Below are 26130 nucleotides of genomic sequence, written 5' to 3' on the forward strand. Positions count from 1 at the left end.
ATAATCCTAATGCTTAAGTGTATTATGTTCTTCATAGAGGGCATCAGGAAAAGTGGAGGGAGAATGCCAGAAGGCTGCCATTTTTAGGGTTGCCCCATTGGTCAGTTGGGAGACCACTAGCTATCTCAGAGTAGGGCAGTGTGACATTTGCGGAAGGCTACACAAATATACAAAAATTCTTCCAACAGCTAACATCAGTATTTCCCAATCTTGGCAACTTTAAGATGCCTGGACTTCAACTCCCAGAATTTCTCAGCCAACATTCTTAAAGTTGCCAGGGTTGGGAAATATTGGTTTATAGGATAAAGCCAAGAGCTGTGTTGAAAGCATTCTAGTTATTCAAGATAGGCAAGGGCAGAAATCATCTAAAAGTAAATACATTATTACTGTATTTTTCGGAGTATAAGACAGATCTTTTTCCTTCAAAAAAGAGGGTGAAAATCTGAGTACATCTTATACACTGAATACAGCATTTTTGCACTCCTGAAACCCCACCCCCTTTGCAAAAATGGCCATGCATAGCTTTAAGGAGGCTTCCAGAGTGCTCCTGGGGGCTGGGGAGGGCAAAAGTGAGCAAAAAACAGGCTGCTTTTTTGCTCATTTCCCCCCCCCCCCAGCCCCCAGGAGCACTGTACAAACCTCCTAATGGCTATTCATGCCCTTTTTAGTGTCAAAAAATGGGCCCATTTTCACAAAGTGCAAAACCTTTTTTTAAAATTTGCCTCTTCAAAATCTTGGTGCATCTTTTACTCCAAAAAATACAGTACATCTCCGTATAAATAAAATGGTCTGCATACCACATTTCTTTTCCTTTCGGATTCTGTTTTCTTATTATACCAAGGTTCATCACGATATTGCTCAAGCTGCCAAACATATTTCAGGATGGTATTTATTAGTGCTTTACTAATTAGAATACAAAGGTATACAATAAGAAAAGCATTCATTGATCTGAAACAGATGAAAAAAAATATGGTAATAATTAATGAAATGTATTCATTTTACAACATAACTATTCACATTATATTTTCAATTAGTCTAAGCTTTTTCATGTGCCATTTTTGCAGACGTCAGAATTAAAGCTTTATCTGAAATGATTTTATATTATTTTAACTCAGTAGTTCAATAAAACATAGACTTCCAATGATATAATTTGATATGTGACAAAAGAGAATACAGTAATGTCTATATTCATATACAAGAAACAATACACTGTACTGATGTATGCTAAAAGGGTGGGTGGGCGGATGGATATGGATATAGATATAACTCTATCTATCTATCTATCTATCTATCTATCTATCTATCTATCTATCTATCTATCTATCTATCCATCCATCCATCCATCCATCCATCCATCCATCCATCCATCCATCCATCTATCATATGTGTGTGTGTGTGTAGACACACATAGATGCATATACATACACACAAACACCAAAGCCTCAATGTAAATCAGATTAAAACAAGCAAGCAAGTTTATGTAAACCCTATAAATAGCACTGCTTCAATTCCTTTTTCATTTTGAGAGGTGTTAGGAAGCATTTAACACAAACTGTAGAGATGTATAGCTCTTTTTATCCAAGGATCCTAATCTCACTGGCCTTGTGTAGGCTATCTGTTATACAGCTAAATTTTGACAGAAATAGACAAAGTATGAATATAATCGAAAAATTTACAAATGCCATGAAAAATGATAAAAAAGAACTGTGCTATTTTTTTGGTATACTTTAGATTTCAAAATAGATAATTTGACTGCAACCAGGAATAAAATATTACAATATGTCTGTGTGTGTGTGTGTGTGTGTGTGTGTGTGTGTGTGAATATGTGCACTAAAATATGAAGATAATAATAATTTGTTAAATGTATTTGTCATCTGACTCTTAACTTTGAGGGGCATGAGATAAAAGAAAACATGGCATCAAAAACTTGGCAAAACTAGAAAGTTTAGAACTGTGACAAACTTTAAATTTAAATTCTTTAAAAAATTTAAAGAAAACTTTAAATTTAAAACTAAAAATTTAAATTCCTAATAATAAACTTTAAAAAAATATTTAGGAACACAAATGCCCCAAATCCCTTCATTAGGCAAGTAATTATTGACAATAAAATATAGACAAATTATTATATTTTCCCCCTATCATCAGATAAATACTTTTATTTTCTAATCATTTCATCCATAATACACACAGAGATATTAGAACAGTTGATAACACTTTACTTTTCTACAGCTGATCGTTTCTGTGATTTTGATTGGTAATTCAATGCCATTTTTGTTTCCATGCCAGTATATATTGCAACACCTGAAAGAAAAAACAAAACAAAAAAACAGAAATAAAAAAACAGGATTATGAAGAAGACAGGATTATCATTGTGGATTAGACTAATAAATTACATAATGCCATTCAATAATAGATACTGAATCCAAAATGGGGTGTTGTACTGTTCTAATTTATTATTGCTACACTGAAAAATACCATCCAACTTTTACTGATCTAGAAGGGTGAAAAGCAGTTTATTTTTTAGGATTAGGAAAACAGAATTGCCTTTATTCTGTTCAGTGATAATATTGTAAATCCAAATCCAATCTGTCAACCAAAGGAATTCCAGCTTTTTTGAGCCAACAGACCAGTGACATGCAGTCAGGTGAGGCAGGGGAGGCACAGCCTCACCACTGTCATCATGAAAAGAAAAAAATGTAAAAGGAAAAAGGCGAGAGCTGAGGTCAGGCTAAGCTAGTTGCTGTCAGAGTCACTGTGGATGACTCTGCTTAGTGCTTAACTGTTTAAAAAAACCTCTGAAAAAGCTTCCTCTACAAGAGGAGGCAGGAGAACGATGTGCCTCATCTAGTCAGACTTTAGGTGTTTTATGATCACTCGAGCAGAGTTAAGCAAGGGTTAAAAGCCTAAAAATTCCTGATGTAGGTGAGGCACATTGTTCTTCTGCCTCCTCCTGTAGAGGGCACTTTTTTAGAGGTTTTTTTAAACAGTTAAGCAGAGTCATCCATGGTGACTCTGGCAGCAACTGGCTCAGCCTGACCTCAGCTCTTGCCTTTTTCCTTTTACATTTTTTTTCTTTTCATGATGACAGGCAAGAGCAGAGTTGAAATCCTCTCTGAAACAGCTGGAAAAGGTATGTGTGGATCAGAGGGAAAGGGAGGAATTCAAACTTCATCCTCCTGGTGTGGGGCTTTGGGCAAAGGCTGGAGGGAAGTGCTCTCCCTCCCCAAGTATAGTTTGATTGCAGGCAGAACCCCGTTGTCTTTTCAAACCTGTAATCAGTGAAGCTGGGCTGGATTCTTCTGGGGCTGGGGGAAAGTGTGTGTGCTCCAGTATGGCTCTTTGACTGGCTTCCTGCCTCCTCCTGTGGTCTCCCTGACTCCCTCCAATCCAACTTTGTGTGTATGTGTGTGTAAGTGTTTGTGTGTGCTTCTTTGAGAAAGAGTTTGTTTGAGTGAGAGAAGGAAGGGGGTAGGAGAGATAGTCCAATCCAACTTCTGTGTGTGTGTGTGTGTGTGTTTGAGAGGGGGGAGGGAGGGAGAGAGGGAGGAAGGAGGGGAAGGGAGAAGAAAAAGAAAAAGAAAAAAGGAAACTTATTTCACAAAGGAGAAAAACAAATGCTGTCACTTTAAATTGGAACTGAGCATGCCTGGTTGTGGAATTCTGGGAGTTGAAGTCTAAAAAAATTTGAACCCCACCACTGTGTCAGTGCCTCACCAGCCATAAACCTCATCGCACGTTACTGCAACAGACATATCTGATATTTTGTCATGTCCCAGGCATTCTCAGTTTCTCACAATAAATCTACTGTAAATAGCAAGGCCAAATTCAAAATGTACATGTAGACAAACCACAAAGTACAGACTACCATGCTGTCATTCTTGGCCATTTCTTTGGGCAGAAGGAATAGCGTTCACCATTCTTATTTTCTAAAGATGCCTATTATACTTATATATGCTTATTTGAAAACAAGATGAAGCAACAGCTAAAACTCTGCGGCAGTTCATAACAGTTTAACAAATAAAATCAAACAGACAATGGAGCCTAGCAGAGGACAACTGGGCACAGTCAGTGATCATGGCAGAAACCGAGGAATTTCATAATGTCATTTTATTATTACATGTGATCCATTCTTGCAGATATCACACAAGAAGAAAATCAGTGGTGGGATTCAATATTTTTACTACTGGTTCTGTGGGCTGGCATGGCTTGGTGGAAGTGGCAGGAGAAGGATATTGCAAAATCCCCATTCCCTCCCAATCAGCTTTGGAGTCAGGAGGCAGAGAATAGATGTGGGCAGGGCCAGTCAGAGGTGGTATTTACCGGTTCTCTGAACTACTCAAAATTTTCGCTATCAGTTCTCCAGAAATGGTCAGAACCTGCTGAATACAACTTCTGAAGAAAATACTTCATAAACATTGCAAAAAGTAGCAAATGGAAATTGACAAAAAGCAGAACCATCTCCTCTCACCACCCAGACCACTGAATAATTTAGGATTTCATATTGACAACCTTGCTTTCAACTCAAAATAGCTGTTTGTTGGTCTCTTTGTTTTTGAACAAGAGATGCTACATTAAAAGATGTTGCTTTTAGTCAGTGTCTCAATAGGCAAAGTTTACCGAAGATGTGCTCTGTGTTCTTTAAGGTAGCTCCTCTAAGAAGCACATTTTCTGATCCCAGTGGCCTGCAAAGTAAAAATATTAATTAGTTTTATCAAGGGAAGAAACCAAGCATTTTCAGAATGAAATGAAATGCTGAACAAACAAGGAAACATAATTTTGTTTATGACAATGCATAAATACATGTTTAATACAAAAAATAATGCTAATCCTACCCAAAACATACTAGGCAGGAACAAATATTGAATAAATATTGAACAAATATTCCTAAAATACAAACTGACAATTAGAGTACATTCACAAAACATTAAAGCTATCCTACATGTATTTTATAAACAGCTATGGAGTTCAATGCTGCTTATTAATTAATCAGTTCGAATTGGAATTAATGGATTTAATCGGAAAATTTCATTTTAATTACACTGTGCTATACTGTATGTCATACAAGGTAAGTTATTTGAATAAGAGAACTAGATATTTAGCTGTTTGTGGCTAAAGATTGGAGAATTTTAATTGTATGTGGTACAGGTAGTCCTTGACTTACAATTATTTAGTGACCATTCAAACCATGCAACAGAGTCGAAAAACGTGACTTATGACTGTTTTTTACACTTACATCCACCTGCAGCATCCCCATGATCATATTTGGCAACCATCATGTATTGATGATGGTTGCAATGTCCTAGGGTCGTGATGGCGAACCTATGGCATGCATGCCACAGGTGCATGCAGTGCCCTTTCTGCGCCCCAGCTCAGCTCCACTACACAAGTGTGCATGCTTCCCGCTGACCAGCTGATTTTGCGTCATGCGAGCATGCATAGGGGATGGGGGAGCACGGGGGTTGCACTGCACCACACACCTGTGCCCCATATTTGGACCCAAGAGACTGAAGGGAAGCCTACTAGGCCCAAAATGGATTGTGGGGGGTCGCATGCATGGGGAAGCACAAGGGGCCACACACGCATGCGCAAGGGTCAGGGCACAGGGGGTGTTGCGCGCACATTGCATTATGGATGTGGTTTTGGCACGTGACGGCAAAAAGGTTAGCCATCGCTATCCTAGGGTGTTGTGATCACCTTTGGTAACCTTCTGACAAGCAAAATCAATGGATAACCAGGTTCACTTAACAACCGTATGATTAACTTAATAACTGCAGTGATTCACTTAACAGCTGTGGCAAGAAGGGTTTTAAAATGGATAAAACTCACTTAACAACCGTTTTGCTTAGTAATGGGAATTTTGGAATCAATTGGGATTGTAAGTCAAAGACTTCTGTACATTCTCTTTATTTAATTTCATAAACATGCACACATATATATTACTAATTAATATCTGCACGTTTTATGTTTGCATGATCACAGATAGGAAACAGTAAGTATCTGCTTCAAAAGCATTAGATCTTAAATGTGGTTCCAAAATCTGAATACAATGAAAATATGCTAAATATATTTTTAAAAAATTATGAAGAGGAAAAAAGATTTATACTCCTTTTGAAGTTAAACCTAATATATCAAAATGATGAGCAGCATAAGTCTATTTCAAAGAAGGAATTTTGTTAGAAGGAATTACAATGAGTCATAATCTGCTTTTGCTCATTCTCAGAAATATGCCAAAGTATTGCAAGATTTGCTAACAGGATTGATCTGTTATCAGGCCAAATAGGCCAAAACAGGAACTGGAAAAATAACTGTGAAGGAAAATGTCAAGTGTAATGTGAATTTGTGTCACATCCAGACTCCTTCCATATTAGGAGTAACCCCACAGTTTATTTTTTTGCAGGAAACACAATGAATACAAAGAGAGCTTTGACAAAACAGATTCCTGGTTTCCATCTCCCTTTGGGCTATATTCATCCAGAAATTACAAAGATTAAGGAAATGTAGCCTAGCTAACAGCTCATCTGGCCCCAAGCCACATAGCACTATACTGCCAGCTGCAATCGAATATCCAATGACATGATACATATAGCAATTAACTCTAGAGAATCTATCTTTGGACAAAGGTTTATTTATTTATTTGAATGCACAGGCCAGACGAAATGTTTCCACCACACCTATTTTTCTAATACTAAGAGGTGAATTACCTGGGCAACATGTGCAAATTTGTATTTGAAGTCTTACCTTGCAATTGGCTCATTACTCTCATGGTAAATATTTATCCGGCCAACAAATCTGAAAGCAAAACAAAAAATATCCCAAGTTAAGGAAAAGCTGAGCATCAGTATGGCTGAGGAAGCAGAGATGTGCATGCCAATAATTGAACACATGGGCATGCAGATAGTTTCCACTGTTATCTCTAGATGCATCCTGAATACAGGTAGTCCTTGGCCTATGACCACAACTGAGCCCAGAATTTAAATGAGAAATTTGTTAAATGAGTATTGTCACATTTTACGATTTTTCTTGCTACATGTTGTTAAGTGAATCGCTGCAGTTGTTAAATTAATAATGCAGTTGTTAAGTGAATCTGCCTTCCCCATTGACTTTGCTTGTCAGATGGTCACGTGGTCACTCGGACACTGGAACCGTCATGAATATGAAACAGCTTTCAAGGATCTGAATGTAAATCACGTGACCATGGGGAATGTTGCAACGGTCATAAGTGCAAAAAATGTCATAAGTCACTTTTTTCAGGGCCATTGTAACTTCAAATGGTCACTAAATGAACTGTTGTAAGTCTAGGACTACCTGTACCTCCATCCAAAGCCAGGACATTTCTCCTGTTTCTTTCCAAAGCTTGTATCCTTAGTGATTCCTCTAGCTGAAGCCCAATCTCCAACAAAACACTTTAATTTTCTTTAAAGTTCTCTTCCTCTGCTTTACAACAGTAAATTATAGACTTCTAGGAAGTGGTTAATTTTTATTTGTTTAGAATATTCCTATTTTTTCTTTCTATATGTTGCATATTTTTACCTGTTGCTAGTAATCTTGATTGATGTTCTTAATTATTGAATTAAAGAAAATTTTTAATTATTGGTTGTGTATGATTTTTTTAAAAACGATCTTTTAAACTGTATGCCATTTCAGAGTCACATTCTGTGAGATGGACAGCTATATAAATATTATAAATAAATTTTCAATGCAGCAATTAGCATCATCGAAATTCCTTTCCATATGGCTATATATGTCTTCCAAATCTGGTTTAGCCTGTCTTTCTAGTTAAAAATCAACCTTTTTTTTAACTGAATACTGAAACTGTGGATTACAATATGGGGCCTCTTTTCAAACACCATAAGCTTCTACAGCTTCCCCCGCTTCAGGTATGCTGTTACATTTAGCCCAACTCTTAATGTTAGATAGTAGGATTTGACTTAAGAGAACTTGTATTTCAAGAAAGGAATGAGGAAAGAAAATAGACTTCCCCCCTTTTTTTTTACAGTCCATTGAAATCCCTTAGTTTCACTTCTGCTTCCTATCAGTTTCCTATTACTGATTCACATTTTCCTTTACTTCTTTTTTTTAGCTCCCTTTTAGGATGTCCCCTTCCTCTCTCCAATCTTTCATTATGGTAGACCCACAAACTGCCTGCAACTCAACGGTTTTGCAATAAACATGCTAGTAGCATGACAGGGTGAAAAATGATAAGAAAGTGGGCACAGCAGACAAATCCATGCCTCATCTCTTTTAGATAAAAGTACAGGCCTTAGATTGTAACATCACATCTGACATCTTGTTGATTTTGTCCTTTTCTTGTTCCTGGCTACAAGTGTCATTTTCTACTCAATCCAATTCTTTTGCTTGAGTTATTCTGATAGATCTATCCTTGCCTTCATACACCCAAGGATTCAGCTTTTTCTTTAACAGTAATTATTTGAATATCCAGCTTGACAGCCACAGCTAATTGACCTTAGCTGATCTAAAAAGCTAAGAGGAGTTGGCCATGGTTTCCCTGGATGGGAGTCCATTTGAGAAGTCCAAGACCAAGACATTTTTAAAAAAAGAAATCCCAGAAAAAATGAAGTAACTTCTACATCACACCAAGAGAACTGGGTGGATATGCTTGTCTAACTCAGCAGGAATTGAGCTTGATTTGAAGTAGATCTTATTTTCTTATTTATTTGACTACATGTTGAACTTGGATAGCAAAAAGTCAGAGCTTCTGTAGCTTTGGCAAAGAACACTAGGAGACTGAAAGCTAATGGCCAGGAACTGATGCAGAGTGGTGCCTAAAATTACTAATATGGAAGTAATGCTTATTGTATTAGATGATTTCTGATTTTATTCCAAAATTGCATCAGTGTGCAACCTAATAAACTCTGGGGAACTCTGGGGAAAATGAGCAAGTTGGAACAAAGAAGCACAAACATATCTACTTGCAGCCACAAATAACTAAGCTATATATATATTTATTGTATTATTGTATATGTGCAGGGTTGCAGTTTGTCCTTTTCGTTGGTTTGCAGAGGATGGCCCCCATGACAAAGTCGCTCACATCAGTCTGAATCACGAAGGGCTATTCAGGATCCAGGTGTTTGAGGACTGTTTCCTTGGCAAACAGGCCCTTCAGAGTTTCAGGATGATGCAAGTGATGTTCTGTGGGGACCGACCCATTTATCAAGCCAGGCTAAACCTAGGATTACTGCTCTGGTCACCTTGGGCACGATGACAAAGTGAACCATTTCCCAATGTTAGGCCATCCCTAGCCTCACTGGCTCCGTAATGAGGGTGGCTGGGAAGAGGTGGCCCATGCCATCATTCCCCCTCCCCAGCAGGCTGTTCAAATGCATATTTAAATGATTAAAATGTAATGTGGGTATCATTAATGGGTTAGAATATATAGAGAACACATAGCCATAATTCTAGGCCAGTTTTACAAGTGGGGAATAAATGGTAAGAAATCAAATGATGTGTAACTTGAAACTGGTGCTTCCCCCACAAGTTATCATCCCAACTGGGATATCTCAATAAAGGATGAAAGAAGAGTTGGCAGAAACTGGAGCTATCCTAAACTATTAACTAGTCTGAAAGAACTATATAGAAAACAATCATCATATAACTGAACAAAAGAACACTTAGTTGAAATACAACACCAATGTGTAGGTCACTCTAACAGAAAAGAAGAATTAGGGACGTCTTCATTGTTCCAGATATTTTCTCAAAAACTGCACTTCTACACTTGGGAGTTCCATGTACTTAAAGTGGTATTAGTGAAGACATAATAAATAAGAACATAATAAATTACATGTTCTTACTTATAAAGATCAGGCTGAGGCTGTTCACATTCAATGGTAGCCTGTAGTTTGTCAATATCTTGTTCATCGTGAAGAGACTTTGTATCCTGGACCGCATAATATGTCTAGAATAAAAAAGAAAGTAATAGTGAAATTGGAAATAGGAATTTTGAACATGTTCTTCTCATCTTTCCATCTGTGGTCATGTGGTCAAACACTACGCCAAATTCTGCAGTTCTGAACGACTGCCTAATAGTTATCTTTGCAGATGTAGATTCTGAGATAGTAGGTAATCCAAACCATTTTACATGGCTCTACTATGTTAAATTAGCAAATTATAAACTGTATCAGAAAGCTCATATTTTCAAAATGGTGCAGAACTAATTCTCTGAACAGATTCAAACTTTGATATGCCATGTATTAAACCAAAAGTGGGTAATCTTTTAATTATGAGAACTACATCTGTCCTGTCAGGATGGTAACAGCCAGTACTATAGTGGGCAGGAGGAGGATGCAAATCTGAAGCTGATTTTTCAGGATGCCCATTCTTTGAAATGTCAACAGGTTTATTGCATAAATCTATACCAGTCTATTTGGAAGAAGTCCCATATGCCATAAATCTATGCTGGTGTATTTGGAAGAAAGTCTGACAATTAAAAAGGGAACTTATTCAGAGGATATAAGGTCATCACACCATTATAAATGAAACCCTCCTTCTTTTAAGGTGTGCAATGTTGATACACATATAAAAGCAGTTGAGTTTCTACTAGAACACCACACCTGCCATCTGGCCTATTGTGATCCCCTTTGGAGATAATGGTTTGCCTTAATGACTCACCTACAAAAGTAATATTGTAGCTTTAGGTTACTTAATCCTCCAGAAACATACTTTCATTCATAAATTGAAGTTCTGTAATTCAAGGGAAACATCTAATGCCTGATCTTCAGCTAGAGAAATTAAATTAAACTTGTTACCTTTTGACTCGATTCACCATCCAAACTTGCTGTTGTAACAAAACATGTGCCATCTGATCGACTACTTGACAATAATATTAAATCACAGGGGAATGTTTCATCTTCTTTCACCATCACAATGTCTCCAACCTGGGGGGGGGGAGGTCAGGGAGAAATTATGGTTAGAATAAGATTAGAGTTGATCCCTTTAAAAGTAAATACACTCTTGACATCATGTTAAACCAAAATGTGACTTGTCTATTTTTAGGCTTAGTATGACATCTATAATAACACAGGAACTCAACAAAATTGCTTAATGGTATCCATAAATCAAATTATTATAGTTTATTAGCACTGTACACTCAACGTAGAGGCTTGGTTACAGAATGTGATAAGTCATAATGTAGTTTTGTTGTTTGTATCTTAATGGTATTTATATCCCATGTTAGCAGCTTAGTATTAGGCCAATCAAAGTAGCTTATTCAGTAAATCATGGTCAAAACAGATCATGGCCTAGCATGACGTGTTAACGCAGTCATTAACAGAATTAAAGCTAGGCTGCAACATAATGTAATTTGATTTGCATTTAATCTAATATGTAAATAATATCAGTGACTATACCATGATTCTTTCTGTGATTTTATTGCCATTCTGAACTGTAGTGTAAGCATGATATGCACCTAAGGATTCAGGATTTATTTGAAAAGTTCTGATATAACTTTACAGTACTTTGTTATTTCTGTCTAGGCACAGAGTGGCAGGACTATAACTGCAAATGAAAAAAATAGAAATTCACTAAAATACTCATAATAAATTGGATAATTTGAAAACTCTATTAACTTTATTTTAGTTCTATCCTGTTCAGGAAATCACTGAATAGAAGTAGCACTTCCTCACAATTTCCTGTACTGCCCAGTTACAATATTATATATCAGGTGATAAACTGGGTAATTGCAGTTGTAACAAGAAACGAAATACATGTCAAGACGTTGCAATGCAAATATTACCCCTCACATACTTGCATGCTGTTTTGTAATACTAGTGGAAAAGCTTTGCATTGTGATATCTCAATGTCACAATGCAAATTTCATCATTTTAATTGATGTCAAGATGGCTGGCTGAAAAGTGTCCACCTTGAAGTACGCCAAGCCACAATTCCCATGATTTCATGCTATGTTGGCTGTGATTGCTAGAACCTATGGAATTTCCTAAAATTTAGGAATAAATAGGAACAGAGGATCACTCTTGAACACAAGTAGGCTGAAATTTGTACCTTTAGACTGTTAGCTCCAAGAGAAACAAACTTAGTATAAATGAAGGATCACATTCATTTGTTCCCTTGAGGTAGATCAAAAGTACAGAAATACATTTATGCATTTATGCAGTTTTTATGAACAAATTTCATTTTGGGAAATTCTAACCTTTTAAACAGAAAATTAAAAATATTTAAAGAACAGCAATGAAACACCCAACATTTTTCTAATTGTACTCCTTTAAAAAAACACCTATAGATAATAGCTTTTAATTTTGTTTTAAGCTCAGTTTAAAGTAGAAGAGGAAGAAAAATGTGGAACCATTTCTTTTTTTTGTTTTGTTTTGTGTTTTTTTTTTTTTTTGCTGTTCAAAAGTTTTATTTTCTTTCAAAACAAACATTTCATCATTCCTCAATCAGTAAGACATCGGAGTACAATTTTTTTGTGTGTCAAAATAGTTCTAGTTTACCACCAAATTCTTGTCTAGCCTAATGTATACCCCTCCCTCCCTCCACCCTCCTCCCCAACCACCCTCCTCCTTCCCCCCCCCCGACTTCCCAGAACCCGTACACGGTATGGATTTTTAACAAACACAGTCTAAAATCTATTGAGAAAAAAGAAATAAAGAAATTAATGACATATCTACATTGATCTTAGCTTCTTCCTGCTGAGCTAACTTGAAACAATTTAAATCATTTCTGATCTTAAGCATAGGCTAACTGGAATTTCTTGGTCCCGTATTTATTTTGTATATAGTCAATCCATTTTTTCCAGTCTCGTTTATATCTCTCATTTGAGTGATCTTTAAGATATGCCGATATTTTAGCCATCTCGGCTAAGTTTGTAACTTTCAATGTCCATTCTTGAATTGTAGGCAAGTCTTCGTTCTTCCAGTATTGCGTCACCAACGGTCTTGCTGCCGTTATTAGGTGCAGAGTCAAGTTAGTCTCTACCACTGCAAAGTCAGTACATATACCTAGTAAGAATAACTGACAATGTGGAACCATTTCTGTAGAAGGTAGTCACTTTTCATGCACCGATGAAGTAAAACAATATGCAAAACTCTCTCTAGAGGAATGGAAAAAGCACATCAACCAAGCAGAAGTACTTACTGACCTAGAAAAAAAATTGTAAATTATAAACAATGTAATTTACGAAAAGAACACTTCAAAATTATACTCCTTTACCATTCACTAAAGCTGTCCCTCTTTTTCTTAACTTCCTCATGAGCCTGGAGAAAAACTGCTTGGTTCCTTTAAGAGCTGCATTAACTTTAATTAGTAAACTGCTTAAAGCAGCTGTGAGGATGCAGTGGTTAGAAGGCAGTACTGCAGGCTAACTCCGCCCACTGCTAAGAGTTCAATCCTCGGCTTCGGATGGACCTGGACTCCAATTGCGCAGAGCCAGCTGAGGTACCGGGGGAAGGTCTTGAACGACATCTCTGGACTGACTTTCAACCTGTTGCTCCTGATGAAGTGGACAAGGCCATGGGAGCGGTGAGTGCTGCCACGTGTGTACTGGACCCGTGCCCCTCCTGGCTGGTCGCGAACAGCAAGGAGGTGACGCGGAGCTGGATCCAGGCGATGGTGAATGCTTATCTTCGGGAGGGCTTCTTCCCACCGGCATTGAAGATAGCGGTGGTGAGACCCCTCCTGAAGAAGCCATCACTGGATCCAGCGGATCTAGTTTGAACAACTACCGTCCAGTCTCCAACCTCCCCTTCATTGGGAAGGTTGTTGAGAAAGTGGTACCCTCTCAACTCCGACAGTCCTTGGGTGAAGCCGATTATCTGGACTCCTTTCAGTCTGGATTCAGGCCTGGCTACAGCACGGAAACCGCTTTGGTCGCACTGACCGATGATCTCTGGAAAGCCAGGGATGGAGGTCATCCCTCCATCCTAGTGCTTCTCGACCTCTCAGTGGCCTTTGATACCATTGACCATGGTATCCTTCTGCGACGGTTACGAGAGGTGGGGGTGGGAGGCACCATTTTTCGGTGGTTCTCCTCCTACCTCTCAGACAGGTCGCAGTCGGTGTTGGTCAGGGGGAGAGGTCAACCCCTAGGCCCCTGAAATATGGGGTTCCTCAGGATTCGGTCCTATCCCCCCTCCTGTTTAATATCTACATGAAGCCACTGGGTTAAATCATTCGACGGCACGGGATAAAATACCATCAATACGCGGACGATACACAGTTGTATCTGTCCGCCCCGTGCCAACTCAGTGAAGCGGTTGACATGATGTGCCAGTGCCTGGAGGCTGTCAGGGTCTGGATGGGGGTTAACAAGCTTGTGCTCAATCCAGACAAGACCGAGTGGCTGTTGTGTTTCCCTCCCAAGAATTTGGTTAGTATTCCATCACTCAGGCTGCGGGGTGAAAATTTACGCCCCTCAGACAGGGCTCGCAACTTGGGAGTCCTCCTGGACCCACAGCTGACCTTAGAACATCATTTGTCGGCTGTGACCAGGGCGGCATTTGCCCAGGTTCGCCTGGTGCACCAGTTGCGTCCCTACCTGAACCGGGAGGCACTCGCAACAGTCACTCATGCTCTCGTGACCTCAAGACTGAACTACTGCAATGCGCTCTACATGGGGCAGCCCTTGAAGGGTATTCGGAGACTTCAACTCGCCCAGAACACAGCCGCGCGAGCGATTGTGGGTGCACCTCGGTACACCCACGTTACACCTATCCTCCGTGAGCTGCACTGGCTACCGATCAGTCTCCGGATACGCTTCAAAGTGCTAGTCGTAACTTATAAAGCCCTTCATGGTATTGGACCTGGGTACTTGAGAGACCGCCTGCTGTCAATTAGCTCCCAAAGACCCATTGATCACACAGGGTCGGCCTCCTCCGGGTTCCGTCTACCAGCCAATGCCACCTGGCTACTACCCGGGGGAGGGCCTTCTCTGTGGCAGCTCGGGCCCTCTGGAACGAACTCCCTGCAGAGATTCGGACCCTCACCTCTCTCCAGGCCTTCCGAAAGGCCGTCAAAACCTGGCTTTGCCGGCAGGCCTGGGGTTGATGAGTTCCCCTCCCCTCTCGACCTGTGTGGTTGAGTGATTCTTGGCTATTTTAACTACTTGTATTGTGTTCTATGTTCCCCTTTTCCCCTTTGAGTTGTTCGCCGCCCTGAGTCCCTCCCGGAATAGGGCGGCATATAAATAAAACAAATATAATCTAATCTAATCTTCCAAGGTTGGTAAAATGAAGAACCAGATTGTTGGGGACAATATGCTGACATTGTAAACTGCTCAGAGAGTGCCGTAAAGCACTTTGGAGCAGTGTATAAATAATTGCTATTGCTAAAGCAGTGGCAGCCTCCCTGCCCCTCCCACACACAGAAGCCTGGAAAAAATTAGACTGCTTTAATTAATACAAATATGTTGTGCTTATGATTGTGGGAAACATGATGCACTTCTTGCAAGTCATTTCCACATATGTTGTACTCACTTACCTGGACACGCAATTAAAAATTCTTTGCTGTTAACAGAATAACATGCCTTGATCTGCTTTAAATAATTTCATACTATAAACATAAAGGTAAAGGTTCCCCTCGCACATATGTGCTAGTTGTTCCCAACTCTAGGGGTGCTCATTTCTGTTTCAAAGCCGAAGAGCCAGCGCTGTCCAAAGACATCTCTGTAGTCATGTGGCTGGCATGACTAAACGCCGAAGGCGCACAGAATGCTGCTACCTTCCCACCAAAGGTGGTCCCTACTTTTCTACTTGCATTTTTACATTCTTTCGGACTGCTAGGTTGGCAGAAGCTGAGCAAGTAACGGGAGCTCACTCTATTATGCGGCACTAGGGATTCAAACCACCGAACTGCTGACCTTTCTGATCAACAAGCTCAACATCTTAGCCACTGAGCCACCGCATCCCTTTATTATAAACGTACAGAACCTTAAAAGATTAACCCAAAAAAATATCATAATACGACAGTGACAAACACTTTCCTTGTTGTCTCAATAAAATAAGACCATGTCTAGAAATCAAGCTCAGTTTGAGTGAAATGGCCAATCATGTTCAGTTCTCACACACTGCCCCTTCAATTTTCTCGACAAGGTTTTACAGAAGTGATTTTCTGTTGCCTGCTTCCTAGGGCTGAAACTAGCCCAGCATTTCTCAACCCATAATTCTGGGAGTTGCAGTCCACCCACCTTAAAACTGCTAATGTTGAGAACTAGCCCAAGGTCACCCAGCTGGCTTTCTTCCTAAAGTGGCTCTAGATCTCAGTCTCTCTGGATATACTGCAGTAGTGTAGAGAGCCAGTTTGGTCTAGTGATTAAGACTGGAGGCTGGAAATCAGAATACCCTGAGTTCTGGTCCCAATTAGGCACAAAGCCAACTGAGTGAACTTGAGCTAGTTGCTTTCCCTCAGCCCTGGGAAGCAGGCAATGGCAAATGAAAAACCCTGCCAAGAAAACTGCAGGGACTTGTCCGGGCAGTCTCTGAGAATCAGACATGAGTGCATAGAAGAAAAAAAAAAAAGATGTCACTACATTTGTGTCAAGTGTCAATCTGAGCTGGCATATGTATAAGGAGGAATGGGGAAGAGATTCGATTTAACATAGAAAACTGACGGCAGAAAAGACCTACTGTATATACTCGAGTATAAGCCTAGTTTTTCAGCCCACTTTTTGGGCTGAAAAAAGCCGACTCGGCTTATACTCGAGTCAGTGAAAAATTTGCCCGAAATGGAGGAGAAAAAGGGGCGGGGCCATGCCGCTGGGTGACACTCGTGAATGGCCCAGTGCCCCTGTGAGTTTCCCCTCCCTCTGTGTCAGTTTGCCGCGCAGCGCGCACCGCACCATCCCCCCTCCTCACGTTCTAATGTAATGCAGGGCTGTCTTACGATTCCCCTTCCTCCCCCTCCTGCCGCTCTGCAACGATGTCCCACCTCCTCCTTGTTATGGCAAGCAGCCACATAGCGATGTCCCACCTCCTCTGGTACAGTGATCCAATGATAGGAATCACTGTGCCGTGTGTCATAGGAGGCGGGACATCGCTCCCGCGGCTGCACGGGACATCATCATCACAGCGGGACATCAGCATCATGAGGTGAGTGAAGTATTTCATTGAATACACCGCTAGTTTACTGTTTTTCTTTGAAATAAATATTCAAAAACATTATTGGTATCTATTTTTATTTTTGAAATTTACCGGTAGCTGCTGCATTTCCCACCCTAGGCTTATACTCGAGTCAATAACTTTTCCAGTTTTTTGTGGTAAAATTAGGTGCCTCGGCTTATATTCGGGTCGGCCTATACTCGAGTATATACGGTAGTGATCTAATGAGTCTGTGCTTCAATTTTTTGCTTACTTTGTTTATTTATTATTTTTATTATTCATTTTTATTTTATTATTTTTTACCTTTTGTCAGATGATCAACATGTGTTTTATCCCAAGTATGTTTAAACTCAGTTACTGATGATTGACCCACTATCTCTGCTTTTGGTTCCAAGCTTTCACTACTCTTGTGTGAAGTAATACTTTCTAACATTTGAACTTCCCTCCTGCCAGTTTGAGATTACGTCCCCATGTTCCTGATTGTTGCTTAATATTGAAAATCCTGCCTTCTAGAACCTTCATATATTTTATAATTTCAGTCATGTCACCCTTTCTCTTCTGTCGCCCAGGCTGAACATATTCCGTTCCTCTAATCTCTCCTGATATGTTTTGTCCCTCAAACTTTGCACAAATTTTATTGCCCGTCTCTGGCCTTGCTTAATCTTATCAATATCTTTTGTTTAAATGAGGTCTCCAGGACTGGACACAGTATTCTCCAAATGAGGTCTGACTAATTTTATATGTGAGATTAGGACCTTTTTTCCTTATTGGTGATCCGTCTAGTGATGCATTCTAGAATTGTATTTGCCTTCACAGCTCCCTGGCCACACTGTTTACACATTTTGCAGTCATCTGCTATGAGCACACCTAAATTCTTTTTTTTCTGTGGTTCTGTCTAATACTGAACCCCTAATACTGTGCTCAGCTAAAGGATTATGTTTCCCTAAGTGCACAATATTACCTTTAGAAACATCGAAGAGTGGTTTCCACATTTTTGATCAACTTTTCAGCAATGTGAAATCATTTTTCCTGTTATGAATACCCCAGGAATGGCAATTCTATCACATACCTTTGTGTTATCATCAAAAAGACAAGCTTTATCTAACAATCCTTCTGTTATATCACTTACAAACCCACTGAATAGAACAGGAGTTTGACTGAGTTTTGTGATACACCACTTGTGTCTTCAGACAGTGCCCCATTAATGAGCACACACTGGGATCTATGCCTGAGCTAACTTGCTATCCACTAAACCACCCAGTGGCTAAGTTTTAACCTGTACATTTTTTATGAGTTTGTTGTGTAGAACTTTATCAAATAGTTTTCTAGAATCCAGATAGACTACGTTCCCAGCACCACCCTCATCGAAAACATTTGTGACGTTAAAAAAAATCAGTTAGATTAGTTTGACATGATCTGCACTCAGTAAAGCCATGCTGCTTTGGGTCCATAAAGAAGTGTGCTTTTTAAGTGTTCATTAATTGCTTTTTTCAGGAATGGTTCCATTAATTTTGCTATGTATTTATTCATGTATTCTCACTTTAGCATTGATATGTACCATTTTTGCAAGAAGATAAGCTGCCAAAATGAACTGTAGTCTAGAAAAGACTATAATAAATTTGCTAGTTTTAAAAGTATTAAGGCTATATATCAGAGGTCCCTGGACATTGGCTGGCAAGAAAATAAGAAGTTATTCATCAGGCAGGAAGTTGTACTATAATAATACGGTAGAGCACCATTCACTTCTTAACATATCACATATTTATATCCCATAACGTTCTCTGATTTTAAATGATGCTGTTTTGCATGCTGTAGTTGTGGGTTGTGGCTCTTTACACATTCAGAAAGATTTGTCACTCTAAAAATGGTGGTTTTAATCTGATGTGCTAAAAGTGACTTTCTTATAAGGCAATTAAAAGCATTTCAAGACATTGTAATGGTCTGCATAAAGGAACAAATGTTCTAGCATTAGCTATCATTAAAGGATGAAGAACTATTGAATTTAGTGACAATTTCTACTCATTTTGGTACTAAAAAGCAAATGTTTCTTTTATTGACTTTTAGTTTATTTTTATTTATTTATGGCTTATTTGTGTATCTATTATATTGGCTTGTTTAGGTCAAGTTGAATGAGGATGTAAGAAAGGGAAGGAATGGCCTTGAGAAACAAAAGAAAGAAATGCTACTAAAAAAATGATCAGATAAAAGGTGCTCACTCTGGGATAAGAATATAAGGTGTGTGTATAAACATCTTAGCCAAGCCCTTTCCTAGTTTACACAAAGATAAGGATCATTCAGAGTTGCAATGTTCTCTTATATATAGCTTTACAATAAAAGTAGAGATGTGACATTGGTTTCCTGCTCTTTCTTGAAAGGCTGACACTGTGACAGCCACCATGGGAAAACTGTTTCTTTATTGTTCCTCAACAACAATAAAAGGATCCAGATCCTATTGCATAAAGAGTGCTTTCAAAAACCAGGTAGAAATTAAATCGCAATAATAATTCTATAAATCAAGAGCACAATATTTGTATGTTTATTCAAAAGAATGTCCCCTATATTTAAGTAATTTTTACTGAACAATAGACAACAACACCTAACTAGGTAGTCAATGACCTACTTTGCCTTCATTCTTCACATATTGCAGGGTTTTTTTTCCAGCAAGAAAAATGAAATTTGAAAAGCCTGTTTGCCTATTTAAGCAGGGAGTGTAACAAAATAGCCCCTCAGTACCCTATGGAAAGTTGAGGAATCAGCATATACAATTGACATTAGCATTCAGAGATGTTATGGATGAAATTAGTACCCTTTCATTCTTTCTTGTCTTTTTTTGAATTTACACTTGCACTCATCTGATCTGTTATGCTGATAGTTCCTATATATATAAAGTTATTTTAGTTCAGCAGAAAAAAAATCTACAAAGATAATTCCAATTGTAGTTTTCAAGTTATTAAAGATACCCCTGCTGCCTATACTACATACATTAACGTTTGCCATAAACCTAGACAGGAAGACTCCTAAGTCATCATGAAGAGAGTGCTAGAATTAAGTCTCCTTTTTCAGTGAAACAGAACTCTTAAGAGCCATTGGTTCGATATCTACAGGAAGTGTAAAGTTCAAGTTACAAAGAACAAATAATGCCTGCTATAATACCAGTCTTACTGGTTTGTTTTCTACTTTATCTCTAATCTTGTTTGACTGTAATCTTATTCCCAGCTACCTTAAAATGTCTGAAAGATAGTACAGTGAAATTCATTCAAAATGGGTTTGAGTAGCTATTTACATTACAACATACTACTTTGTAATTTTCCTGTCAAAGACAAACTCAGAAGGTCAAAAATAAGAGACTACTTTTTAAAACAAAAGCCAAGCCATGTGCCTTAAATACAGTACTAATATCTTTCTTAGCACCCATATATTAACTTTATTATGATCACAGACCACCATAATTACATTTCTTATATTTCTTATGGCGTATGATTCATGTACTGTAATCCCACTTGCGTTGGGAACACTTTATTTAATTATTTATTTAATCTAACATATGTAGTTGCCCACTTCACCAAAGCAATTCTGGCTAGTGTACAATAAAGCTAAAAATATAAATAAATGCATAAAACTACTTATCATTATGAATTATAAAAACATTTAAAAACTATAAAAACATAACAGAAGAAGGGATATTATTAACACTGAAGCCACATCACAAGTTCACTTTGGGCTGAGAAGAGAAGGCCATGGTAATTCTTAGCTACTTTGTGGCCAATCATAGCTTATCTATTATCATGGCTAATGACAAAGTGTTGCTTGGTGCAAGTCAAACATTCTTCCTTTTGGAAGATTGATTCATGCAAACAGTGAGATAACATCTTTTTGTTCACTTGATGGATAATGGGATTGATATAATTCCTTTTTTTACTGCTCTGTATAATATCATGTACTCTATATAAAATGTTTTATCACATAACTAGATCAAATGCCATGTACCATGATAGGCAGCGATGGGTTGCACATTTTGTTACCACTGGTTTGCCCCACGCATGAAGCAGGCACACGTGTGCCTTCCACCCATGCACCCAGCCTCAAAAACATGCCTAAATAGGACAGCATAGAGCCGGGGCGGGTAGGCAGGCCTACCTGCGATTTCTGCTACTATTTCGGGCAAACCGGTTTGAACCAGCTGAATACCACCTCTGATAATAGGAAACCACCAATGGCACATCCTTTGGCAATATGAACAATTGTAACTTCGTTAAATGTACATTACATTTATTTATGAAATGTCTATTTGCCATAAGTGAAACCTTCAAAAATACACACATATCAAAAATATCATAAGTATATTTATTGACCCTTGATCCTTACTCTTAGTTTGCGGCTCTGCTTTCGAACCAGTTTGCCATGATGAATAAAATGAACGGGACACTGATTAATTGCATTGTCAGCTTTATGACGAAGCCAATCTTCATATCCCTGAATGAAAACGCAAAGAAAACATACAATCAAATGTGTGCTAGAAGAAGAAAATGCCAAACTACTGGTGCATGGTGACCAAAACAATTGCATAGTTGTCTCCATTTGAAACTGGCTTTCTTTTTTATCCTTTGGCCTATTATGCACCATAAATTAGAGAAACCAGGAAAGAAAGAAGGGAGTGAATGTAATGAAGGAAGAACATATATTCAGAACTTTAAGAGTAGGATCTTTGCTTCCAGAACTGAGTTTCCTTCCATGCATGAAGGGGAGCAGAACTCTTTCAATGGGATGCATAAACAGAGCTGAAATCCTGAAGATTTAAACTTTATTTGTGCTCCGCACTGAAGGAGATCCTTTCTCATGCATGGAGGGGAGCTGAACTCCTTCAGAAAGCAGTTCTTTCAGCCAATCCCCAGAAATGAGAGGGAGCCAAAATCCAAGCAGAGGGTGAAGAGTCAGCACAGTAAAGTAAGGAGTGCTGACCATCTGCTTAATGACCTATTTGATCACTCAATGATTGAGATTCCAGTCTCAATTGTAGTCATAAGTCAAGGACAACCTGCATATAAGAGGGGTGGGTCTTAAACATCATGGTCCAGTTCTATCTAGACCTTTTATGACATAATTCATGCAAGTACTCTTGTTGGGGAGTGCATAAAGTATTTCACTGACATACTAGAATTTTCAATGTTTATTCACATTGAGAATTATAATTTAGAATAAATATCAATAGTTTCATTGGAGTCCCCACAACACTCAGGAATCTTAGAGTTCAACACAAAATTCAGTTTATATAACTACTTAATGACTAAAAACTATCACAAACTATTTCTGAAAATATGATATTATTGCAGTACTACTGAAGTACTTAGAAATTAATTCCATAGCATAAAGTAGAAAGTATTATTCCAATATATCAGTATCTGTATGTTTGTTTTCAGGCTTCCCCCACCCCCCAGCTTAATTGTAATTATTTTACAATTTCCTTTTCATCAATCAATTCATCCTTGACAGTAACAAATCAATGGGTGAAGGATAAATAAAGAAATATAGTTTTCATATACCTTGGGTACAGCAAATATAACTGCTGTAATCAAAAATAAAAATTCAAAATCAACAAGTGAGGCTTTCCAGAACAAGGGAAATCCCCTTTTTTTTCTTTTGCCTGACTGGGGAATTCTAAAAGTCCACACATATTAAAAGTTATTGAGGTCGAAAAACATTGCTTTAAGCCAATCATCTTTCAGTCCAACTGAGGGAATGTAAAGGCAGAAGGAATCAAACATGACAACAGTCATTGAAATGAATGCAACGTTCAGAAAAACTTTTTTGAAATCCATGCAGTAAGGATCGGCCTCCAGTTCTGACACTGAAAAATTAAAATTCTAAAGAGTTAAAATGCTTACCTGTTTTATAGCTGTTACAGTGATGACAAAGAAAAGTGGCAGCCCGCTTGTCACTGGACTGGTTGGCGTGTCAATAATTAACTGGAAAATAAAGTGTCACATATTTTTTATAGAATATGGATTTCAACAAAAAACAAATATAAACAAAGAATAGAGTTTTCACACTATAATTTTATAAAAACAAACACTGGGTCTTGAAAAGCAGTGAGGTACAACTTGACAAGGCAATTTGTCAGAATAATGACTACGCAGCCTAAATATTAAGGAAATTGCATAACTTGAAGAAATCCAGCCATACTGATAATTTCAAATGACTGATGGTGTTGTTAGGTATAATGCGGAAATACAGAGGAAACTCTGGTTTGTTGCTTAGCATGACTTAATTACGGTTCCTTGAAATATACCTTTCTGATGCATGTTTTCACAAACACGTTTAGTGCTTCATGTTTAATATTTACAACAAAAGTGTACTTTGTTTAGGGATTTTGCACTGCTCCTTCCCAAGGGCACATATCATTCTGAATTTGAACCAACCTGTTGTGAGTATAAAATGAATATTCTGGCTTTTCCAGAGTTTTTTTTTTTCAAAGTTTCCAAACTCCAAATGCAAATATTTGCAAAACAGGGATTTTAGAGTTTGGAACATTTTCTATAAGATCACTGCAGCTATTTCAAAGTCAAAAAGGAAAGTGACTATAGGTAGTTTATGACTTACAATAATTTGTTTAATGATCATCTGAAGTTACAACAGCACTGATAAAAGGATTATGACCATTTTTCACACTTATGACCATTGTAGCATCCCCATGGTCATCTGACCAAAATTCATATGCAACTGACTCATATTTAAGATGGTTGCAGTGTGTCAAGATCATGTGATAGCCCTTGCAACCTTCTGACAAGCAAAGTCAATGTGGAAGCCAGATTCACTTAACATTCATGTTACTAACTTAACAACTGCAATGATTCAGTTAACATCCATATTACTAACTTAACAATTGTGATGATTCACTTAAACTGTGACAAGAAAGGTCATAAAAAGGGGCAAAATTTACTTAATAATTGTCTTTCATAGCAATAGAAATTTGGGGCTCAATTATGGTCATAAGTCAAGGACTACCTGTACTTTCCTTTGCATTTTTCCTGTATATGGCTTATATATCTAATATAAAAAAGAGATGCATTTTACCTGTACAAGAAAAATGATAAGAAAGTAGAAGTTTGCTATTCTTCGGAACTGCTCAAATAGGTTTTTCGGTATAAAGTTCCAAAAGGTATACTGAAAAAGATGGGAAGTTAAGAAAGGCTAAATCTTAATTTACAAAGGAATTAGACATGATTTTTGTCTTTACATATCAACAGTACAATATATTGCAAAATGTTGGGAATAAATTGCATACTTGCAAAATAATTCTATGATCATACAAAGATTATAAGTTACTGTATTTTTCGGAGTATAAGACTCACCAAGGTTTTGAAGAGGCAAATTTTTTAAAAAAGTTTTTGCACTCTGCAAACCACCCCAAAACAGCCTGTTTTTTGCTAAAACAGGCCCATTTTTTTTTCAAAAAAGGGCATGAATAGCCCTTAGGAGGCTTGTAGAGTGCTCATGGGGAGATGGGGGGCAAAAATGAGCAAAAGAATGGCCCATTTTTTGCAAAAATGGCTCCGTTTTTTGTCAAAAAAAGGGCATTAGGAAGCTTATAGAGTGCTTCTGGGGGCTGGGGGGCAAAATTGAGCAAAAAAACGGTCCATTTTTCCTCATTTCTGCCCTCTCCAGCCCCCAGGAGCTTTTTGAAAGCCTCCATAAGGCTATGTATGGCCATTTTGGTGAAGGGGGGTGGGTTTCAGGAGGCAAAATGTTGTATTCAGTGTATAAGACGCACCCAGATTTTCAGTATCTTTTTTGAGGGAAAAATGTGTGTCTTACACTCTGAAAAATGTGGTATATATTATATACAGTATCCAGGGGTGGGCTGCTGCAGATTCGCACTGATTCAGAACCTCTAGCTAAGAATCTGCCCAGTTCAGAGAACCCACAAATCCCACCCCTGGCTGGCCCTGCCCATCCTGCCCAACCCACCATGGCCATACCCACCCAGCAATCAGGCAGGGAACCCCTTGCTAAAAATTTTGAAGCTCACCCCTAGGAATGCTAGACTGGTGGGCAGTTGTACCATTAACCAAGGCTTGTGTGCAAGGCAGGCTTTTTGAGTGGTAGCAATGTGGCTAATGCTAAAGTTGAGGTGGGAGCCTCACTTTCAGAACCAGCACTGCCACTGAGTTTTCATAGTAGCCTAAATTGAACATGCTATTTTGTTCTTGCACAAACTAATTTTTTTTTTTTTAGTATTGGCAAATTTTAATAGTAAACAGCAATTTTTTATTTCAGTGCCAGACGTCTGTAATTAAAGGAGAGACTTTGGTGCAAAAATTAAAATTGTTGATAAAAAGAGGGGCATGTGTACATTGAAGCCAAAAGTGTAAGAAAAATTAAATAACTATGACATGGGAAAGGAAAAGAATAAAGATATAAGGGAATACCTTTGATGAGACTATTCTGTTGTCTGGATACCTCTGCGGAATGTATGCTTCAGCACCTGGAGGGGGTTCACGATGCCCAACATAAATTGTCCGATTGTCCACCCAGTTCTCTTCCCCAGCACACTGTGAAGAAAAAATAATAATTCAGCCAGTAATTCTATATCAGAGGCTTGGTTTTGTTGTTGTTGTTTTGCTTTAGGGAGCATTCCCCTGATTTGAAGTTATTTTCTTTCCGGTTTGTATTTTCTGTTTTATTGTTGTGCTATTGTGTTCATATTTTTGTATGAGGCACATTTTACACCATATTTTAATGTAAGCCTCCAAGAGTCCTTTTTTATTGGAGCAGTATAGAAATATATTAAATAAACAAGTAATAAATAACTGAACTAATGAAACATGCATCAACTCATGCTTCACGTAGGATTAAAGTTCCATCTCCTAAATCTCTAATGAATAATATTCATAATATGAAATATAATAAATATAATAGATGATAGAGAGAGAGAGAGATGTGTGGTTTATGCATTTGATATAGAAATAAATAAACAAAACAGTTTCCCAAATACTGAGATGGTAGGTAAGCCATCAGAATCCTATATTCAAAACAATAATTACTTTTGTAATATTCATAAATATTATAT

At 38.2% G+C, this 26130-nt stretch overlaps 1 protein-coding gene across 3 annotated transcripts in view; it reads right to left on the reverse strand.

The window, feature by feature from the left end:
- Positions 1–26130, reverse strand: part of ATP11A (ATPase phospholipid transporting 11A) — a 135542-nt gene that overhangs the window by 50205 nt on the left and 59207 nt on the right. For all 3 annotated transcript variants that reach the window (XM_032226209.1, XM_032226211.1, XM_032226210.1), the window contains exons 2-11: positions 25490–25612; positions 24135–24224; positions 22946–23026; positions 21429–21536; positions 10764–10892; positions 9810–9913; positions 6739–6789; positions 4618–4682; positions 2220–2301; positions 798–948 (exon numbers count right to left, since the gene is read on the reverse strand). In XM_032226209.1, coding sequence (XP_032082100.1) covers positions 798–948; positions 2220–2301; positions 4618–4682; positions 6739–6789; positions 9810–9913; positions 10764–10892; positions 21429–21536; positions 22946–23026; positions 24135–24224; positions 25490–25612 — 984 coding nt within the window. The remainder of the gene's footprint in view (positions 1–797; positions 949–2219; positions 2302–4617; positions 4683–6738; positions 6790–9809; positions 9914–10763; positions 10893–21428; positions 21537–22945; positions 23027–24134; positions 24225–25489; positions 25613–26130) is intronic.

Source organism: Thamnophis elegans, chromosome 11 (assembly GCF_009769535.1).
Source record: "Thamnophis elegans isolate rThaEle1 chromosome 11, rThaEle1.pri, whole genome shotgun sequence".
NCBI classification, from domain to species: domain Eukaryota; kingdom Metazoa; phylum Chordata; class Lepidosauria; order Squamata; family Colubridae; genus Thamnophis; species Thamnophis elegans.